The sequence below is a fragment of the Pezoporus flaviventris genome, unplaced genomic scaffold (genome assembly GCF_033815535.1).
Source record: "Pezoporus flaviventris isolate CSIRO_AGI_PZ_B2104156 unplaced genomic scaffold, CSIRO_AGI_Pfla_v1 ptg000007l, whole genome shotgun sequence".
NCBI lineage: Eukaryota > Metazoa > Chordata > Aves > Psittaciformes > Psittacidae > Pezoporus > Pezoporus flaviventris.
The window spans coordinates 36,871,719-36,893,713 of record NW_026892555.1 but is presented as its reverse complement, the minus strand read 5'-3'; the positions used below and the strand labels follow the sequence as shown (position 1 = coordinate 36,893,713).

The 21,995-nt window shown below is 39.1% G+C and overlaps 1 protein-coding gene across 8 annotated transcripts in view; it reads right to left on the bottom strand.

The window, feature by feature from the left end:
- The window catches only part of ASPH (aspartate beta-hydroxylase), a 111,200-nt gene extending 91,677 nt beyond the window's left edge, over positions 1 to 19,523 (bottom strand). For 6 of the 8 annotated variants that reach the window (XM_061448394.1, XM_061448396.1, XM_061448399.1 and 3 more), the window contains exons 1-2: positions 19,236 to 19,523; positions 399 to 548 (exon numbers count right to left, since the gene is read on the bottom strand). In XM_061448394.1, the coding sequence (XP_061304378.1) occupies positions 399 to 548; positions 19,236 to 19,296 (211 nt within the window). In that variant the 5' untranslated portion in view covers positions 19,297 to 19,523. Of the gene's footprint in view, positions 1 to 398; positions 549 to 3,564; positions 3,877 to 19,235 lie in introns of those variants that run through there. The other 2 variants (XM_061448398.1, XM_061448401.1) reach the window with 2 other exon arrangements.
- Positions 19,524 to 21,995: the final 2,472 nt, after the last annotated feature.

Sequence of the window (21,995 nt, the reverse complement as noted above, 5' to 3'; positions counted from 1 at the left end):
GAGGATGACTGATCAGTTGTCCTGACTTTATAGGCAACACAATCCATCAGAGAACTGGCAACACTAGCCTTCCAAACGAACTGTTTTACAGATGTAAGATCCAGATCTATCTTAGATATATTACAGATATATCTGTGGATCCAGACCTATCCTCTGAGACTTCTTCAGTTCTTTAATAAATGCAGTATATTAATAATCTTTTTCAGTCTTATGAGAATCCCATTTTAACATCATAATAGAGTTCAGCATTAAAATACACTTCTTGAACTACATTGCCTATTTTTAATCACGTAGGTCATTTGCGAACACCCCAGTAATCAAATCAACTATTTAAAATGGCCTCCATTTAAGGCATATCATAATTATATTAGAAGCAGCTTAATATTTAAAATTCTTACCTAGAACTTCTTCGTAATCTACAAGTTCAAACCAGACAACTGCTACTGATGTCCAAACTCCCAGCAAAGCAATTACCATAAACCAGGTGAAAAATGAGCTTCCAGAAAAGCCTTCTTTCTTCCCATTTTTACCTCCTCCATGTTTGGTCTCTGTAAAAATAAGGCAAACAAATAGGAAGGATGAATTTGTACACGTTAGAAAACTATGATTTATGATACAATTATAAATATTGTTTCTTCTGACTACACAGAACACAGCATTTGAGTAACATTTTTGTGCTGTTTTTAAACTTTGCTAGTTGCTTGCTTTTCACATCACTGTGAATTACAGCAGAAAGCCTGATGATTGTCTAAGCAAAAGCCCTATAATCAACCGAACACCAAAACGCCAGATGCAATTTGTCTTAACACCTTAGTTGAAAATCCCCCCTTGCTCCCCTTTAGTGTGTATTTATATAGAGCTTAACATTTTTGAGATGCTTTACATTTATGCCAACAGCTCTCAAACTGCCACCAGAGGGCAACATGACTAGCAGAAACAGTTTGGAAGAAAAGCTTTTCTTCTGAAGCAAGTTTCAAAGCTAGTTGAATTAGCTCACAGAAACAACATGAAAATTCAAATAGCCTAAGAAGGCTCTAAAATAAAAACAATGTTAAGGGTAAGACTCCATGTTCAGATACTGTACCAGCTAAAAATATCCCCCCCCCCCCCCCCCCCCCCCGCTGCAAGAATCAAGCTGCAAAAATCAAGAAGAGATTCACTACATGCCTTTAGACTCACAGTCTGATGGAAAAATACAAGTAAAAGGATGACACAGAGACTTAATACAAATCACACCTTAATTTATAACTGCACATATGAAAAATAAATGTGTATAAAAAAATACAGTAGTTACAAACAAACCACTGGGAAAGACCTCAACCTAGCATATGGGTAGGAGGATTAAAATGGACATCACGACTAGAAAACAAATTACTTGGTCCATTCCTTTAGGATCATTTACAGGACAGAGGGATACATGTAGCAAATAAACATGCATTCCAAAAAATGCCTGTGGCTTTCTGCAGAGCTCAAGGTCTGCTCTTCTGCCTCCAGATACTAGTGCTGCAAGGCTGGCATTTGGCCACAGTTCCACGGCTACCAGCCTATTTCACTCCATTTCCTCCTAAGCACCAGCCTTTGCTTGTTCAGCCCTATCCAGTCCTAGTTACTGAAGTAAAACTATTTCTCATGGATTTTTAAATACTTGAGGAAGTTTGCCATGAATATTGTGATAATATAATAAAGTAGGGAGACAAATTTATAATACTTCTTGCAAGTAAGTTTGATGCTTTATCAACACTAATCATAGAAAAAGATGAAAAATGCCCTGAAATATTAACATTGCTCTGGAAGATGAGTAATGAGACACTGGTGACTGATTTACTTATTTCTGTAATAGATATTACCACCAGTACTTTCAGACCCTGCTTGCCATCAGGTTCACAGCTGTAATAAACTAACCTTTTATTACATTCACTGTGCTACATCGAGTTCAGACCAATAAATTACTCACATCAGCTCTTACTCAGCTCAGCGTTTTACAAAAAGACTAAAAAATAAATTAAAAAAAAATATTTTATTGCATACTTTGTACAAAGATGAAATACCAACTATTTAGTTTCCTTTCTATATTAAAGACAAAATTGCCTTGGTATATGGGCTTTTCAAGAATACTCAGAAAGCAAGACAACTTAGCTTCACATCAAGCATGTATCACTTGCTGCTGCACAGTACCCTAATTACATGCGTGCAAGGCTCACATATATAATCCATGATAACATCTCTCTTAGAAAGATGTACAGATAGCCTGAAAACAGAGGCAAAGTCATGCAGCATGTGCCACTACACTCAGAAATAGGATCAACTGTAAATGAAAACTCTTTAAAGTACTGTTGAGCTGGAAATGTTAATATTCAGAAATAAACAATTATACTTTGTAAAAGCAGAACTTTGCTACTCTTGTGCTCCAATGCAGTCAATGGAAGCTTTGTGTGTATTTAAAATTAAACCTTAAGGCTGAAAACATTTTACATTATTCCAGGTTACAACTTTGTCCTATGCAAGCTAGGCATTAGAAAAATTAAACAGAAAACAGATCTTATTTTGTTTCACTTACTCATTTACCTTACTGTTTTCTACAGTTTACTGCTCATTGCTTCTGAAGAAAGGGGCTTTATTTATCAGAGGAAAAGAACAGGAAAATAAAGGAAGATACAACTTAAGTAATCAAGCATAGTCTTCCACATTTTTTCCAGTCTACAAGACTGTTCATGGAAACCCCTCAAAAACAGATCCTGCCATAAAGATATCATTCACAACAGTCACAAAGATACATTTTTATGCTGTGGCTTCCTATCTTATAGGAACATTACTTTCAAAACTCTTGAAAACTTCTCCTAAGATTTCAAGCATGGCAGCTTGATCAGGCCATGCTTTAATATAAATGGAAGTTACATAACATTTACCCATTGTCTGCACAAATAACCCTATACACAGGGTTAGAACAAAACATTGCAAGGACTGAAGCTGGCTCAGCACTCATTCCAGACAGTTAATTCTCAATTCAAGCCCTTTCCCTGCACATGCTGCCAGCCATGTCAGAAGTAGGTCACTTGCCATATCTGGTAAGCCTGTGCTTATACCACCAGATGTCTTTATGCAGACATCAGAAGTCTTAAAGTGCACTCTATGTCTCAACGGCAAATCTCTAAAAGTCCTATAACCCACCTACACTGCATTAAGAGTCACACCAGATAAAAATGTATGAAATTAATTCCTTTTACTTTACCTTACATTAAAAGGACACCTATTAATTTCACATACTCCCAAAATAACTTGAAAGTCAGGTATCTGATGACAAAACATCTCTTCCGTTAACACATACCCTACTCAAGCTAAAACTAAAGTTACTATTAACTGCCCGTCACAAACTGATTAAATCCTATTACTCCAGGGAACATTTAATCAAAGCACAGAGGCAGCCTGTAACACAGACTAAAACAGTAAACAGAGTACGCAACATACCACAGTAAGCCAGTTATCTTGCTGATTATAAAATCAGACATTAGCCAGTATTTGCAACCACGCATTTTCCATTTGTTCACAAAAAGATTAGGGTTATACCTGTGTCGTCGGCCATAACAACAGCTCTTGATTTCCACAGACAGAGCAAGTATGTTGATATCTCCAAAAATTAATGTTGAAGGCAAAATAAGAAAAAAATTATCCTCACTAGTCTTGCAACAGGAGCAAACAAGTTTCATAGAGCCAGCTCAGCGGGAACCTGAAACTGGACCCAAGAGAAACCTCTCCTCCAAATCTATTTTTAGAGCAGTTATCCTCAGGAGCCAAACGCTTTTCAGAACTCATATGGCAATGTAGTTCTGACGACAATAAAATTCATTTACTCCTCCAAACAGAGCATCCTGGGTAGCTGATCCTTTCCCCTCCCCTTAACCCTCCAACATCAAACACAGCAGCAAATGAAACTGAACACACTGCACTGTAGTATTTCTCCTGCAACGTATGCCCCAGTTGCCTGAGCACCAAGGACATTAAATCCATCAGCAGAAGCTGAAACACAAGTCTGAACACAAAGCTTGCCTGCTTGCATTTGTTAAGTTGGCTCTCACTCAAGAAACTTTCTCCATGTTGGCACTGCTCTACCAGGTTTCCCGAGTATTCTGTAGAGACTGCTCATTTGAAACTTTTTAACTACTTTAAGAATAAAAGACAACAGTTATTCTAAGACGTAGTTTTGAGTCTTTAAAAAAAATTACTTAAAACCAACCACACACATTCTTGTTAAAGATTTTTCAAATCAGAATCGTTCCCCTGGTACACCTCATGTTTGCTTGTAGCAGACCCAAAGAAGGGTTACTGATGGTTTTTGCCAAAGCAAATCCCATAAAGCTAAACCAGGAAAATTTTCTATTGCTTGTTAAGAGGAGCAGAGGTGTTGAATTTGGTTTGCTGCACTCCCTTTCCAGAAAGAAGTAACACTAACTCATCTCACTCACCCCTCCTTTTAATTCTGACAATACACACCTAACCTGTGCAATTTAAAGCTAACACACACACACTTCTTAAGAGCAAGAAAAGGAGGACAAAAACTCCACTAATACACTATTTAATTTTAACAAACTATTATTTTCCCACTGCATTTCAAACAAAAGCCAGCTCCTTTTAGGTGGGAAGAAGACAGAAACAAACTTCAAAAAAACTTCAGGATCTAGCACTATGCCCTTCTTCCCCCTTGCTTCTTTAAATAACATAACCATCAGGTAGACGGAATGAACAGCAGAATCTTACGGCTATTTGAAAAACAACATATACCGCCCCCCCCCCCCCCCCCCCCCCCCCGGTGGTTTTAACACCCAGCAACTAATTACCAAATGAAATTCCCAATAGCTCAAGGGAGAAAAAAAGTAAGAAATAAAACCTGAGTTTTAAAGTTTTAAAATGGATGTAAACAAACCACGGACAGCTGATTCTATAACTAGTGTATCTTTTAACTATCTTTAAAGCCACCCGAATTCGTCAGACAGAACAGATGCTTTAAAACCTCCTAACTAGCACATTTCACCAACTTATGCTATGTGCAAGCAATTTAAAGCAAGACAGGAAGAAAATTTAAACAAAGACTGAAAGTCACCTAATACAGAGAGAAATTAACAGCTCATTAAGGAAGTAATTCTACATGCAATGACATGTAGTCTACTGAATATAAAACCTACAGTGTTTCCACAGGCAGGGTTTGATTAGGCAATTTGTTAAAACTTTACTTCAGGGGCACCTGCATGTGCTGATACCAGGTCTGCAGAACAAGTGGATTCATAAAGCATTCAAATGATGCTGAGAACCTGAAGCCCACATAACACATATCCTGGGGGGACTGCCCCAAACTAGATCTTACCTGGCTGAATGCCTGTAAGTGGTTGCAGCATATCTTTCTGTTTTATTTCACTCAAACCTAAGTAAGCATATTCAGGGACAACAGCACATCACATAAAAACAAAGTGAGGGGAGACAGTAAAGAAATTCAGTTCAAATACACACTCCCAATCTAAACTAACACTCATATGTTGACCTTTAACCAAATACCCACAGCCATCTTGTGCCCTTTAAAAAAAAAATCAACTGATCACAAGAATATGTCCTCTTAGGAAATGGCAAACACCTTTCTTCCTGAAAGGGGAGACTACAGCTAAAACTGACTATACATCAAATGAACACCATTCATCAACGCACACCTTGAAAAATACAGCTTACGCATATATTCCTCTGAATGCTAGGGTACTAAATACCAAACAATAGAATTTTGGTTAGTTTTGTGGAAGACAAAAGGTTAAACTAAATACATATATAGTTAAAATACAATTCAAGACCACGTGGACTTCTTGCAAGGTCTCATTCTACTGCATTCAAATGCCATGACTGCTACTTTGTTGGTTTGTTTTTGAAGCATATCAAATTGCTTCATTATCACTCAAAATTATTTTTTCAGCTCACTTGCGTAACCGTTTCAAATTTAAAAGCTACTTTTGAGTTAGCTTTGGTATAACTATTCACTCCAGGGTATTTTCAAAAAATCAAAATTGACAATCAAGACTAGCAATACTAATTCTAGATGTAGAACATTACCAATATGCAAGCAAAGAAGCTTAGAGGGGAAAAAAAATGTCAACTACAAATACAAAACTAAAGGCAGACTTTAAGACATCAAGCTGAACTTTGTAATGTGTATAATTATGTCCCACAAAGGTACATTAGGAATTAATACAGAAGCAATTATGGATTATCGCATGAAGGGAAGGGTGCACAACAACAGGCAGCTACTAGAATTTAGAAATCCACACTAAAAGAAAAAAAGACCAAACAAATCAAACACCAATCTCAGAAAAATATCTAAAAATTGCATTTCAGAAGTAAAAATTATCAACCAGATAGATCCCAGGGAGACTTTAGAACAAGCTTGTTTTAAAAGCAAAATGCGGAGTGATAAAACGATACAGAAGAGAACTAAAAACTAAAGTTACAGTAGGACCATCCTACCACCAACAGAGCGGAACTAATACCAGTGCAAAGACTGAAAAAAACCTCTCTCAGTTATTTTGGCTCATGTATGAGCATGGCCAACTACGTCTCAACATTTTTGCCAAATTATCTTTTCCAATATGATTAACAATAAAACAACTTCTGCAAGTCATTCTCTGTAATAAAATTGCAGTTCACAAGTTTTTTGGGGTAGGGTCACAGTAACAAGTATTTTGAGTAAAATATCTATTAAAGGGAAACATACAGTATTCTCTTGATACTATTTTCCCCCTAACTATTAAAAAAAGGAGCTTCTTTGTTCCCCTCTCACTACTGTCGTATATGCGTATGCATATGTATACACACAGGTTTGTGACAGATTTTAAAATCTAGAGTCAACATGCATTTATGTTGAACTGCTCTATTCTAAGAGGCTAAACACCACAAAGATTGCAAGTACTATCCTGAGGTAAGACCAATTTTAATGTTTTATTTTCATTAATTGTACCAGTGGTGGAATAATACAATTTTAATGGACAAATCTGCATTTCTGATGAGCTTTTACAAACTCTCTTTCATTTTTAAGGGAGACAGGATTATTGTTTTCTCTCTGTTGTTTTTACAGATAAGACATAAACTTTTAAGGAAATAATTGTGGTTTCACATACAAAATATTCCAATCTAAAATTTTCACAAATATCCATACTCAGAAATTTGTTTGTTTTTTTTTTTTTACAAACAATCATGACAGCAGGGTCTTTCAAGATCTAAAGCTTAAGGTAAAGGTTTACTTTTAATAAATTCAATATAAATTCTTTGTGATATGAAACTGATTCTTCCTTTTGCTATCTAAAATATCTTCACCACTGCAACCTTAATGGAAATGGGGGGGGACGGGGACGGACCCAAACCTGGCCTTTTTATTATTATTATTATCATTAAAAACTAAATTATCTGCTCTGCACTTTATATAGAATCATAGAATACTTAGGGTTGGAAAGGACCCTAAGATCATCTAGTTCCAACCCCCCTGCCATGGGCAGGGACACCTCACACTAAACCATATCACTGAAGGCTCTGTCCAACCTGGCCTTGAACACTGCCAGGGATGGAGCATTCACAACCTCCCTGGGCAACCCATTCCAGTGCCTCACCACCCTCACAGGAAAGAATTTATTCCTTATATCCAATCTAAACTTCCCCTGTTTAAGTTTGAACCTGTTACCTGTTGTCCTTACACTACAGTCCCTAATGAAGTATCTCTCCCCAGCATTCCTATAGCCCCCTCCAGATACTGGAAGGCTGCCATGAGGTCTCCACGCAGCCTTCTCTTCTCCAGGCTGAACAGCCCCAACTTCCTCAGCCTGTCTTCATACAGGAGGTGCTCCAGTCCCCTGATCATCCTCATGGCCTTTCTCTGGACTTGTTCCAACAGTTCCATGTCCTTTTTATGTTGAGGACACCAGAACTGCACACAATGCTCCAGGTGAGGTCTCACAAGAGCAGAGTAGAGGGGCAGGATCACCTCCTTTGACCTGCTGGTCACCCTCCTTTTGATGCGGCCCAGGATACGGTTGGCGTTCTGGGCTGTGAGTGCACACTGCCTGCTCATGTTCAGTTTCTCATCAACCACCACCCCCAAGTCGTTTTCCACAGGGCTGCTCCGAATCTCTTCTCTAATAGACTATAGACTATAATATAGTCTATATGGTTATAAAGATACCTGTGCACATTATCAAAGGACTTCAATAAACTAAATCTGAAACTTTCTAGTGAAGAACAGGGAAATGGAACAGAAAGATCAAAGAAAACACAAAGACCAGAACTTAAAGTCAAAATAATAAGTTAACCAAGTGAAAGGCAAGTTTGTCTTTCTTGCTGCCAACTTGACTGATTTTTACTTTAGTATTTGAGGAATTTTTCCTTATTCCACATATCGATCCTCACATAAGCCTTTAAGGTACTTAATTTTCAGTCAGATTTCTCACAGTGAAGTATCCTACTATGCAAACAATCAAAGAGCATAAATATTGAAAACAAGCAAAGTCATAAACTCAGGATGTGACAACTAAGCAGGCTGACTGTAGAGATGCTGCTGGTGGCCAACTGAAAGAGACAAAAAAAAAGAAAAGACATGCACCAAAAAATTATGTAAAGGAACTGTAGGATCATAAGTGCCTTGCTGAACTTCCCTAGTGAAAGGAAGCTCCTCCCTTCAAAAGATGAAGTGATTCCATTGAACGACCCCCTTGAATTCAGCACTTAACCAGGATGTGAAAAATCAGAGATTCAGTTTTCTCCTATGAGGAACAGTGTCTGAATTTCTTCAGAGGTCTAAATCACATATTTAAGCATGCCCAAGGGTATGAGAACAAAGCCATTTTAGTCCTTCATGATGAAGCTATTTATTCATGCATAGTCATTATCTTAAGTGGCCACAACAGGAATTTGTAAGAGAGGAGCTCTGCAAAACAGAGACTAAAGCACATTTCTTTCCCTCCTTTCTAGGTAAAGAAGGGGACTCTAGACATAACTGGCCTATCCCCATGCTCACCCTCAGCAGCCTGAATCTTTTGTTTCACATTGGATTGGAACAGTTTCAACAACAAGAATTTAAAGTATACACTCTCACTTCTGTTCAAGTATACCACATAAACAGCAGCTGCAAAACTAGAAGTCAGCCAAACCTTTTCTTCAGGAAGAAAATGGAATTAAAACTTTTTCTACTCTATCCTGAGTAAGAGCTCTGATTATTTAAGTATATTTGCTGAGAAGTACGAAGGCACTTTTTCCAACACAGCATCAGCTCCTCAATCCTATTATCTGAAAATACACTTCAGGTAAAATAGCTGATATATGTCGATTTTTCTTTTTTATATTCAATTTATAAAGAGAGATGGTCAATACTTTTAAAAAGTTAGCCTATTTCTGAATACATGCTGTTATAAGTCAAGTATTTTTAAGCCTATAGATACCTTTCTGGTTCACAGGAAGCACCACAACATTCGGAAGAGTTTTTTAGTTGCAAACTAAGGTGATTTGTTACCAAGACGGAATTAATTATTTGTCAGAAAAAAATCCAGCACACATCAAGAATAAGATTAGCATCAGGCTGACTGAGGTCAAGGATCATTCCAAGGATAGCATTTGTTTTCATCATTATTCTTATGCAATTACATGCATTCTGTCTTACAAACAGCGAACAAATCCTGACTGCTTTCCATTCAAGTGATTCTTCTACTACATACACAACAAAAATCAGAAAATTTATCCACAAGTAATCTACTCATAAAAGAAACATCAGAAGAATGACTAGCTTTGCTGTTTTATCTTTTTAAAGGAACAGAAGTTTTTGTCTCTAAAACACAAACAGACACAAATTAAAGACAAAAAAGAAACTTAATGAGAAATTCCGCCCTGAAAGGTTGCATAGTTCCATAAGACTTGTCAAAGGCACTTCATCTAAACACATCACAACACTGAATTCTACTTGCGATTCTAGCTCTGCACTTTTCAGTGAGGTTTAGGGAGACCAGCTGTTTGCTACCATACAAGCTGCTGCTGTTACTTTCCTCTGGAGTTCTGTTTATCTAAGCATTACTGCTGAAGTCAGATGAGGTAAAAATGAATGCACAGATACGTGTTAGTAAAAGAAAATCCTGAACCTGCACCTGCTTCTTTTCTAAACGTGCTAGGAATACGACTGCTTCCAAAAGCCAGTCAAATTTTGTCCAAGCCATGTTTGAGGTTTTCCTTTTTGATTATCCAGATGAACATCTTTTTTGATTAGTTCCTCAATTAGGATTTATTACAAGGAAAACTATACACAGATGTGCACATAGTTTAAATGGATAAAACCAACACTGCTTACAACTTAAATGAGTTGTATAATGAATACTGTCAACAGGAATGTATTTACAGCAGTATTTAATGCATCCATCACAGAACGGATCGGGCTGGAAGGGACTTTAAAGCTTATCCAGTTCCAACACCCCTGCCATGGGCAGGAACACCTTCTACTAGATCAAGTTGCTCAAAACCCCATCCAACCTGTCCTTGAATACTACCAGGGATGGAGCAGCCACAGCTTCTCTGGGCAACCTGTGCTAGTGCCTCATGCCCCATTACTATTCAGGTATCATAGTTTGGATTACTTCTATTATTTTTTATAAAACCTTTTCTTCACAGGCTTAAAGATTCAGCACTTCAGGACAGACACATTAAGTCCTTTAAAGACAGAATAAAAATATTGCTTGTTATCTATTTACTCTTCCATACAGATCTATTTAGACTAAGTATACTTTCCTACAGTCTGATATTTGTCCCAAACACTTCAGTCAATTTTCTGAAGTGTTATTGTACGTGTATACAAATACACACACACAAAAAAAAGAATTCACATTCAAAACTGAATGCAGAACTTGGCTGTTATAAATTTACTTGAGTTAAACATCAAGCCAAGAAGTTCCAGGATAAGACTACAAGCTTATAAAAAAAAAATTAGCTTGTTTTCTATTACAGGATCAACATACTTGTATCAGCTATAACACTGATGAGACAAAATTAATACCAATTTTAACTGTGTAGATGACAAAGACTTTTAATAGGTGCTATTTTGATTAGCCAACTCTCTCCCACAGAACATTTGGAAATAATCCAATCTAAAATTAAACAATCTACCCATCTTGTATTTGAATGATTTAAGGCAGCCGATAGTCCTACATAATTACTAGGTTAATTAAGTATTTGGTGGTATTTAGGTCAGAGCAGAGATCACAAAAGGTAAATGTGGAAAAGAAACACAAGAAATGCTTAAGCCCAGAACATGCAAATTCTGTTGGTAGTGACCTTTAAGAGTTTCTATTCCATAAGGTTGAAAATCCTCATTGTGTGGAGCACACTGGAATTAATTTTAGAGTATTTTTCCTTGTTCCATTTTCCTATCTTGTCATATGGGACAAGTTGACCATACCGACAAATTATCAATTTGTTTTAGCAACAAGTCCCAATTATGCTACAAAAGAAAGAAAACAGATTATATTGTTTCAATTTTTCGCATGGTTTGAGGAAGTTTCAAATAGAAGCAACTAAAACTCTAGTTGCCATGCAAGTACCTACAACTCTTGCTATTTGCAGGTTTCTGCTCACAAAAAAAAAAAAAACAAAAACAAACCAAAACAAAAAAAAACAACAAAAACCCTACATCAAGGTAACTAGGGGTTAGTTCATAGAGGCACTATGCATCTGCAACTCCTACAAAGTTCAAAAGAGTCTCACACCTACGGTTTTAAAAATGTTTGTTAAAATACATTGCTAAGAGATCGCAGTTGCAAAAATACTGCTCTTTTCACAGCTTTCTTGTTTCAAAACATACAGCTGTCCCCTCCAGTTACTATGGAAAGAAATAGTACAGCTACAAAATTACTATGTGAACCTTTTTCTTTTAGTATTAAATAAAGGCACAACACAACTCAAACTTAATAAAACACTAGTGTAAAAAGTGAGATTTGTTACATTAGTAATTAATTGTCATTCAACAGAACCTCAGGAAATAAAAACGTGAAGCAAGAAAACTGCTATGCAATAGTCACAAAACCCCTAGCTATTAAATATTTTATGAAGAAAATCTTCAAACAAACTACTTGGAAGCATTTGTTACACTGGGTAAGTACATGCATAATAACAGTGCAACTACACATGAAGCAGTCTAAAATTTGTTTCATTTAAAAAGTTCTAACAAAGCTGAACCACACAGTCTGTTCAAACTCAGTATACGCTTATCTGCATACTTATTTCCAGTGTGTTTAAAGACACATAATAGAGCTATAGTTTTCACTTCAAAGCATAGCTCAAAACTCTTCCATGCAAAGAGGTAGCCCGTAGGATGCAGTTAGGAAAAAAGGTTGCTGCAGGCTATGCACACAAATTACCAGTTTGTGCTCTTCATCAGGAAAGAACCACTTGGAGTAAATCTGAACTCCTCTGCTCAAGATCTCTATAATGAAGAATTCAACATAAGAATTAGCACAAGAACAGTTATTACATGTTTCAAAGTGATCCAGAAATGTCCAGCTGAAAATGGTTATTTTTTTCAGACAGGTGATAGCTAAAAGGGGTTTGAGTTTAAAGAAATAGCAATATTGGAATCTCACCTCTTTATGCACTCTGTAATAAGAAACAATCTTCTACTCCTGGTAAACTTTGTTGATTTTACTGAAGTCCTTACATATCCAGCCATTACATTAGCATATCCAACCAAACCATTCACCTTCTATGTTCACACTACCGCTCCATGATGACATGATCAAACATAAAACTCCAGATTCAACCTTACCATGCCTCAATGCCCAGCCACCCATTGTCATCTCTTCCCTTCTACCTAAACGACTTTCCATAAAGCTGTGAGCTGAGCCAGTCTGGGGGAAAAAGGAGAGTCAGCTTTCAGGTTGTCAGTTCCCTGTGTGGTTCACCTATGAACTGCACTACTAATTCAGGTACAGAGAAGGGGAATTGAAAAACAGAAGACTGCAGAGCAATCTCTGACTGGATTAAGTTGAATACAGACATATAGCATTGAACTGTAAAAAAATGTAACGCCTTAATCCCCCAATCTAATATACATACCTGGAGTCTGAACCTAGTCTAGCTCAGATGGGGAATTTTCACGTGCATTCTCTGAGTAATTGGCAAAATCTGTCACACTGGGATTACTTTAGTACTTTAGGTTCTCCTCCTAGCATTTTAAGTAAATCCTATCCTCCAAAGGCAATTGAAAAGGTTACTTCTCTTGCATAACATTTAAACTCTTGATGATATACTTAAAAAAATATATGAACACAGATATCCTCGCAGATGTCAAGTATAAGGCTCCTCCATATTGAAGCACCATGAGTAATAATACCTTTTAGCCCACAATGACTTCTTGCATGCAGGTAAGATATATTAGACAACACAGCAAGCCCAGGATTTCAGACCACACTAGATCAAAAGGGACAGGAGAACTTTCCTTGATGTCTTTATCAAGCAGGAGCATCTCTAGAAGCATCTACCATCGCTCCAAAATTCCCAAGAAGTACTGAAAGAGGGAAAAGGTTCAGGCTCTTTTTTTTTTTTTTTTTTTTAGCCAATCCTGCTATACTTAGGTATCAATCTTAAAACCTAAAATAATACTTTGAGAAAAATCAAAGAGAACAAATATCAGGAAATATCTGAAGGGGGCCTATAGGGATGCTGGGGAGGGACTCTTCATTAAGGACTGTAGTGACAGGACAAGGGGAAACGGGTTAAAACTTAAACAGGGGAAGTTTAGATTGGATATAAGGAGGAAATTCTTTCCTGTTAGGGTGGTGAGGCACTGGAATGGGTTGCCCAGGGAGGTTGTGAATGATCCATCGCTGGCAGTGTTCAAGACCAGGTTGGACAAGGCCTTGGGGTGACATGATTTAGTGTAAGGTGTCCCTGCCCACGGCAGGGGGGCTGGAACGTGATGATCTTAAGGTCCTTTCCAACCCTAATTATTCTATGATTCTATGAATATGGAAGTCATTTAACTCCAGTTCTAGATGAATGAACAAAGAGGTTTATCAAGGACTCACTATTCCAATGCAAATCTGCTCAAGTATACAGGGGAATACATGTGTTTACAACCGTAAGAATGTTATCTACATCACTTTTGTGTAGTCAGAGATAAGAAAACTTACTTATTTGAAACCGTACTGCCTCGAGTTTTGTACAGGAGAACCAGGAATTTCAGTGATGACACTGCAGCAGCATACCATGTAAATTACAGATGTTTGGATCATTACTGTTGCTACCACTACTTAATTTGGCAGATTATTTTACAATATGTCAACATGTTTTCCAGAACTGCCATCTTGACCAAGATGCAAGGCAGACAGACGAATCACAGAGGTGGCTGCCTGCATTTCATGGTTTTGCATTTAGATGCCATTAAAATTCAGAGATCTAGTATTAGTCCCACAAACCATAATCAACTTTTCTGATTAAATCCATCCAAATAGATACGTTTTTTAACAGTCTATGCCAAACTGTTTAAAAAACCAGCAATATCTGACATTAATAATAATTCAAGATCTTCAACTAGTTGTAAGCAACTAAATTAGGCAATAGGATAAGCTCAGTGAAGAAATCACAGCAACATTTCTAGAACAGTATATAAAGATTCTGCCTGTGAGACACAAAGAATTTCTCATCTGTCTGCAATAGCCTATAGCAACTCTAACAAAGTAGTAACATTCTGTTGCATACACCTGAACACCAAAGATGTGACACAAAAACACTGTAACACTGAGTTTAAATAGACAAATCAAAGTACTGAGCAGTGTACTAGCTGAATTCATAATGATCGGTATTAGTCCAGCAAACACTAGGAGTTAGACTTGGACAAACCAGTCAAAACATTTGTGAAGCCCCACAAAGCAACTCAAATTTACACCTCACTTATGTACTCCAACACCTTAATACCCTTCTTCCTAAGGATTACAATTAAAATCAAGAAGGATATGATGGATAAATTGTAACACAAGAAATCAGAGAATACACTACACAATTGCAAAGCCAAGAGCATAAAAACAAGCCCACTAGCTCAGGTCAGAAATTAGATAAGACAGAATTTTTAGAAAGATGGGAGCATCATATTTACATAGAATCCACAGAGTAAAAAGATGAGTCGTTATACCACAGCACAGCTGGGTAGCTGAGAAACCAGAGAAGGCACAAACAGTCCCACATGCATTGGAAGCAGTGATGCAAAGTTCAACACTCCCAAGAGCCAACAAAAGAGCAACCTGTTTAGTCAATGATCTTTCTCTGCTCCTTAGGTAAATAAAAAAAAAAAAAAAAAAACAAACCACAAAAACAACAGCACCCACTAATAGAGAGTCTCACCCAGAGAGAATACACTATAAAGTAGTCTTTAAAACAGAGATGAGCTAAAATGTCAAAGTTCATGCAAATTAACAGACAACTACCTTTCTAGAACTGATCCTGTTAACTAAAATAAGAAGTAATATTATTATCAGGTCAACTTTACTGTATACCAAATAAATATATAATTCAAATTTGAAGAAAGTTGAAAAGCCAGAAATTAGTGAAAGGTCTGGATTAAGGGACATTAGAAGGTCTAAAAGATGAGTAAAAGGAGTTAAAAGCTTGGTAGTACCTTTGTATTTGGATATATAAGGAAGCTACATTGTTAAAACCAGAAAAAGTTAAATCAAACATCTGGGATCTTGCAGAGAAAAGTAAAGAATGTCAGAAGATGATCTCAATCATTACTACAGAGATTAAAGAAAATTTATCAAAGCAACAGTAGAGTTCTTTGATTTCTATCTGCGCCATGACAAAGCCTCAGAACTAGCAGAGCTAGGACTTTTTTTTCTTTCAATATAAAATACAGTTGTCTGTAAATATAGACAATGCCTTGTGTTGGAAATGTGGTTTGTGTAGTGTCGGCCTTACTGGAGAACCACTCACCCACTTGTTAGAAACACAAAGAAAACAGACAGCAATTGTTGCCCAACTATATGATCGGTGATAATTATGTTTAAGTAAGTCTTTGCTTACATACTGTAAGATAAAAGACAACACCACAATGACAGATGCCTTATCATTAGTACTCTTACTTCTACACGTTAGGATAGCTTACAAAGTAATTCATATTTTTTCAGCTATCTGTGTGTCCTGGGTTTTGAAACACACAACACTGTGTTTCAAAAGCAGCTGGGCTGCTGATCTTCACTCTTACTGGAAGGCTTTCCTGTAAGTGCTAATACCCAAGACATTTCCAAATCTCTCATCTCATGAGATTTGAGGGAGTTAATTCATGACCAGGTGACATGCCTGTCCCTTGTCTAATGAAGCTTTGAGTAATATTCCAGCAAGTATCTGTTATTTCATCTAGATGTCTAAAACTGATTTTCTTCCTTTAGAGAAGCCACATTTTTTACAATAGATCCTGTGGGGTAAGGACAAGCAGCCAAACTTTCCAGTAAATAACAAACATGTTTCCCTCTCCAAGTATCCTCAAACTGTCAAATTTTGACCTGGTTTTCATTTTTGTACTCCAAATATAATCATTGCCATATTTATTTAATTCTGTGTCGCTTTCAAAGAAGTATTCATCATAAGCAATATAAAGCTTATATACAAGTTTAAGCATTTTTAGTCAGGACTGATTTGACAGCTTCTAGAATATGATTTTTTAAAGTAAAACACAGAGTTCTATTTCTAAAAAATATTTAATTCCAGTTCTGACATTTCAAAAAATCTGAAAAAAAAAACAACAAACCCACACAAACCCTATATACACTAGACTTAGATCTATCTTGGACTTCATCTATTTGCAAGATTACTGTCAACATTTTCTGATGCAGAAACCTAAAAGCAGATGACCACAATTAGATGCAGGCATTGTCTTCAGCAAATAGATTTTTAGATGTGCTGTCAACCTCAGTGGTTTCAGAGCTATGAGCAACGCCTTGGCAAGAAGCCACATCCTCTCCCAGACTGCTGTGAAAGTGAATACTACAACATTATCAGGAACAGTCTCAAACTTCAGGTCTCAATTAAAAGCAGTCTCAAAATTACTTCCTTATCCCATTTTCACTTCCCCCAGCTGTGGAAGGCTTACTGGCTGCTCTAAAGACTCTCTTCCCCTAGCTGTTCCTTTATTCGCACAGGAGTAATCATCCATTACCTCCTTCTGCAGCTGCAACTATGAAAACAGCATCAGCTTCACACTGTCATTTTTACAGTTGTCCAAGAGATTCTAACTAGGAGCTGCTGATACTAACAAAACATTTGTGTAAAGCAGTTACATCTTAGGGGAGTGCCTAAGCCATTACTCATACTGCTTCATCCTCTCCTGGATTAAAGTAAACAGAATCCCCTGTGCAATTACACAAACCAGACATCTTTTAATACAGAGAGATAAAATTTTACTCAGATTTAAAATGAAAACCAACAGAATACTTTTTTACTAAGTCAGAGATTCAGTTTCCTGATAAAGTTATCAGCTTTACAGTGATATCTGAATTAACAGACCTGTATTCAGTATTTAAAATCATACCAGGGATGCATGTTCTCAATGCATTGTAATTGAAAATCTGTATTTAGATGTTTAATACTGGATGAGGATCAAAGCACCTCCAGTCCAAGCAAGAAAAGTATAATATAGACTCTGCAGCATAGGCCAGCAATGACAGAAGCTACTTTTAAAAATGAAAAATAAAAAAAAAATACATTTCTATGAATATTGTTATATAATTTAAATATAATCTCTAAACTGTTTTATGCTTAAGTATGTTTGAAATCTTTTTCTCCTAAATTCATCACGTGATAGGTAAAAAAGCCTGTATGATTCATCCTTTCATTAGAATCACAGTATGGTTTGGGTTAGAAGAGGCCTTACAGATCATCTAGTTTCAACACTCACCCCCACCCCGCCACGGGCAGGGACACCTCCTACTACACCAGGTTGCTCAAAGCTATCTGATCGGCTTTGAACGCTGCCGAAGGATGGGGCAGCCACAGCTTCTCTCGGGAACCTGTGCCAGTGCCTCATCACCCTCACAGTAAATTTCTTCCTAACATCTAATCTACACCTACCTTCTTTCATCTCAAAGCCACTGCCCCTTGTCCAATCACTAGATGTCCTTGTAAGAAGTCCCTCTCCTAATTGACACTGTTCTCCATGTTACTGCTATATTCAGAGAATATCAGCAGATATTATTTCAGTGTTACCGCCACATTTCACCACTGGGGCTCTGTGCATATGAATCTCAAACCCAAAGAAATTACATATAATGAGCAAACATTCAATCTCTAAAATCACTTCCTTTCTTCAGTGCAGCACAGTGTGCATGGTTGCATAGTGACTTCAGAAGTACATACTTTTTTCCTCTTTCTGCTATGCTTAAAAAAGCTACTAGACATAGTTTCTGTAGCTAAGCTGTCCACACACAGTATTTTATGAATAGACAGATTTGCTAAGATGTCCTTTATCTGGGGGAGCTGTCTCAAAAAACCTTACACTTGCAAGTTTTTTAAGATTATTTCTCTTTCCTTCTATACCTACAGAAACCATCATCCTAGATGCTACATCTACAAGAAAACTAATAACTTTAGAACAGTGCGGTTAAACAGGTCAGCCTAAGGACATACTCCAGCGTCCAAGTTCAACACAAGAATAACGACTTCACCAGCATCAGATGCTGGGCATTCTGGTTCTATCACAGGGTTCTGGAGGAAAAGGTCTGAGCACCCTCTCCGGAGATACCAACAAATGTCGAGACTCGCCCGGGGCCAGCCCGGCCATTCCGGTGAGCTTTCGAGGGGCGTCCCCACCGCCTAGGCCCAGCCACCCAAGTTTCTTCTCCACGGGAACTCCCAATGCGGGGAACGGCGGGGAACGCAAGGGACAGACAGACCGCGGCCATCGCCCCCTCTCCAGCCCCCGCGGCGCCGGAGGAGCTCAGGGCCGGGCGAAGGGACAGGTGGGGGAAGCTGCACCTCAGCCCGCCGGGAGGGACGGATACAGGGAAAGGCGCAGCACCCTCTCAGTTCGCCCGGGAGCCCCCCCTGCCCGCGTTGAAGGGCGGCATCAACCACTTCCCCTCCCCCAGCTCCGGGGCTCCCCAGCCACCGCCCCGCCGCGCTACACGCCGGCGGCCGCCCATCGGGGTCCGCGGGAGCCCCCGCCCCTTCCCGCCGAGATACGGCGCAGCGGCCCCGCTCACCTCTCTTAGAGCCAGGGCTAGGGCTGCCGCCAGCGCCTCTGGAGCCCTTGCGTGAGGCCATAGCAGCTCCTGTCACGCACCGCCAGGCGACGGCGGGGCGGAGCCCGTGCCGCTGCAGCGACAGCGAGCCAGGAACCGCTGCCGCCACCTGAGCGCCGCGTGCGGGAGCGCCAGCGGCCACGGCAGCGCAGCACCAAACGCACCGCGGACCGGCCCGCCCGCCACCAGCCAATCGCGGACCAGCCCCGAGAACGAGGCGGGGCGTCTCTCTGCTCCGATTGGCGGGTGGCGCGGGGGGGCGGGGCGGCGGTGTGCCGGGCGCGCGTGTCCCCGCCGCCGGCGACTTTGAACGTGGCAACGCGGGAGCGAGCGGCGGCCTCTCGCGAGGGTTCGGCCGCGAGCGGGAGGTGGGGCTGCCGCTGAGGGCGCCCCTCATGATGGCCGGTTTGGGGCTGCGCTCAGTGATTGCAGTAGCCCTGAGCTGAGGGAAGGAGGCGCCTCACTTCCCTCCTAGCTCGTAGGGAAAGGGGCTCGGGTCCCGAGCGCGAGAGAAGGGAGCGGAGGTGGGCGAGGTGGTGACTGCCGTTGTGCGGCGAGAGGGTTGTGTGGCCCGAGGTTCTGCGGCCTCAGGTGCTTCTAGGTGTGTGAGGATAAGAACTGCGGGAAGTGGGAGTGTGCTGGGATGACGGTGTGCCTGAACGGGAGGCGTTTGTTTCTATGGAGATTCCGCTTGCAGCATCCTGTACTGTTTCTTAACCCCCCCTCCGCTGTGTTCAGGCGTTCATGACGCATCCGGTTAAATGCCCAATTTATGTGAAATGGCTCGTTAAGCCTTTCAGAGAGAGTTTTTCTGTCAGCTCGGTGACTTTCAAATGCTGTACTGCCAACGGGTGAATCCTTAAGCTTTCTGAGGCTTTAAAGTAGTCTGTGACAAAATAAACCTCTTTAGTACAGGAATTCAGGATGCTGCTTTTTACTTACTTAGATTGAGACTTTTAAAATACTAGTTTGTCATAACAGTAAAAATGAAGCAAAAAAAGAAACCCCACCTTTGAGTCTTGACCGTAAATGCTTGTATTTATTACTCAGATCAAAATAAAGAGGTTTGGAAATTTGCACCTTTGCAAATGGATGTGTGGGGAGAGAGCGCTTTCTCCCAAACAATGGTGGCACTGTGTTTTGAGCTGAGTAGTGTAATGGAGCTAACCAGAAATAATAATTTACTGAAGATCATTAATTAGTAATTTTGAATGAGACTTGAACTGAAGTGCTTAGTCAGGTAACAGGGATGGCAGTGTGGGTGCTTTAGCCAGTAGAAGTAAAAGCTATTAGTTTTGTGAAAGCCGTAACAAATAAAGCCTACTTATTAGTATTGAGTGTCCAAATGATGTGTAAGTACAAATATTTTTGAGACTCCTTTTGTCTAGTGAGGCTGAAACTGCCAAACAAATTCAAAAGCTGACAGGGAGGAGCAGATGCACTCATAAGCATGTACAATTTATCACAGAAAAGCTAACAGGATAAATTATTAACATTTCATCAAATCGGAAAGTACAATGGAAGGAACAAATTGTCCTAAAGCAAGCAAGAGAAAAATAGATAATCTGTACCTGGGATTACTGTATGCCTAAGAATTAGTAGAAAACAACTGCCTGTGTGGCTATATTCTTGCGAGTCGTGACTGCTGTCACATATGTGGTTAATGTGGGATACAGTTTCCTGAAACCACTATGGAGGTGGCAGTTTGATTAGAAAAGATCTTAAGAACATTGAAGCAACTGGGTGAGCAGTGACACTTGCAAAGGATGTTGCTAATGATTTACTGTGAACAAAATTTATGGCTGTAAACGGACTGTAAAGTTCCTTACCTCTGTTTTCATTGGCACACAGCTGCAGCATTTCAGTTTTGGTCTATTCAGTACCTGCTTGTATGCTCTTCTGTCCAAGCAGACTCTTGCAGGATTAAACTATACACACAGATGCAGATGCTCACAGCAGTGTTGTATCTTATGCTGATCGCTACCCTTCTGCATGATCTTGTTATTCAAAGGTTTCTGTTGATCTCCTGTAGCATTAGGAAGACTTTTTCCTCCCAGTCCAAAGATAACTCTAAACTGAAGAGGAATGTTGAATAAAAGGGGCTGTTGTCTTCTACTGATCAGAAAGTCTTAGTTCCTGTCTGATCACATGTTTAAAATTTGATTGTGCATGGTTTTGGAGTAAGCAGCCTTTCAGATAAATTTAGCAGAAAGCAGTAGATCAGATTTTCCTACTGGGATCACGTGAAGATAATCCTCACAGGCTCTGTGATCCATGTTGTACCATTGAAGAAGCTTGGGACAGTTTGATGTGTCTTATTCTAGTGACAGTAATGCTTAATTCAATTTAAATTTGCAAGGTGACTGTTGCAGCAGACAATCTGATGATCCCTTCTGATCTGAAATGTAATGAAAACTGCAGCAAATTTTTTAAATGTCCTTGTGGGAAAGATGATGGAGAGGAAAGCAAACAACATGAGCAGGTGAATGTTCATGGGAATAGCTTGTCATCTTTTAATCCACTCAGTTGTTTGAGAGCAACATGTTTGGTATATTATAAGGGCATGCTCTAATCCACAAGAAGATATGCATCGTTAGTTTTGTTTGTAGGAGGAAAAGAAACAGAGCAGAAAAATAATGTAACAGTGAGAAAGGGGCAAGTTTGTCAGGCAAAGGAAAAAAGCAAGAAAAACAGGAGGAATAGAAGCAGAAGTTAGATAAT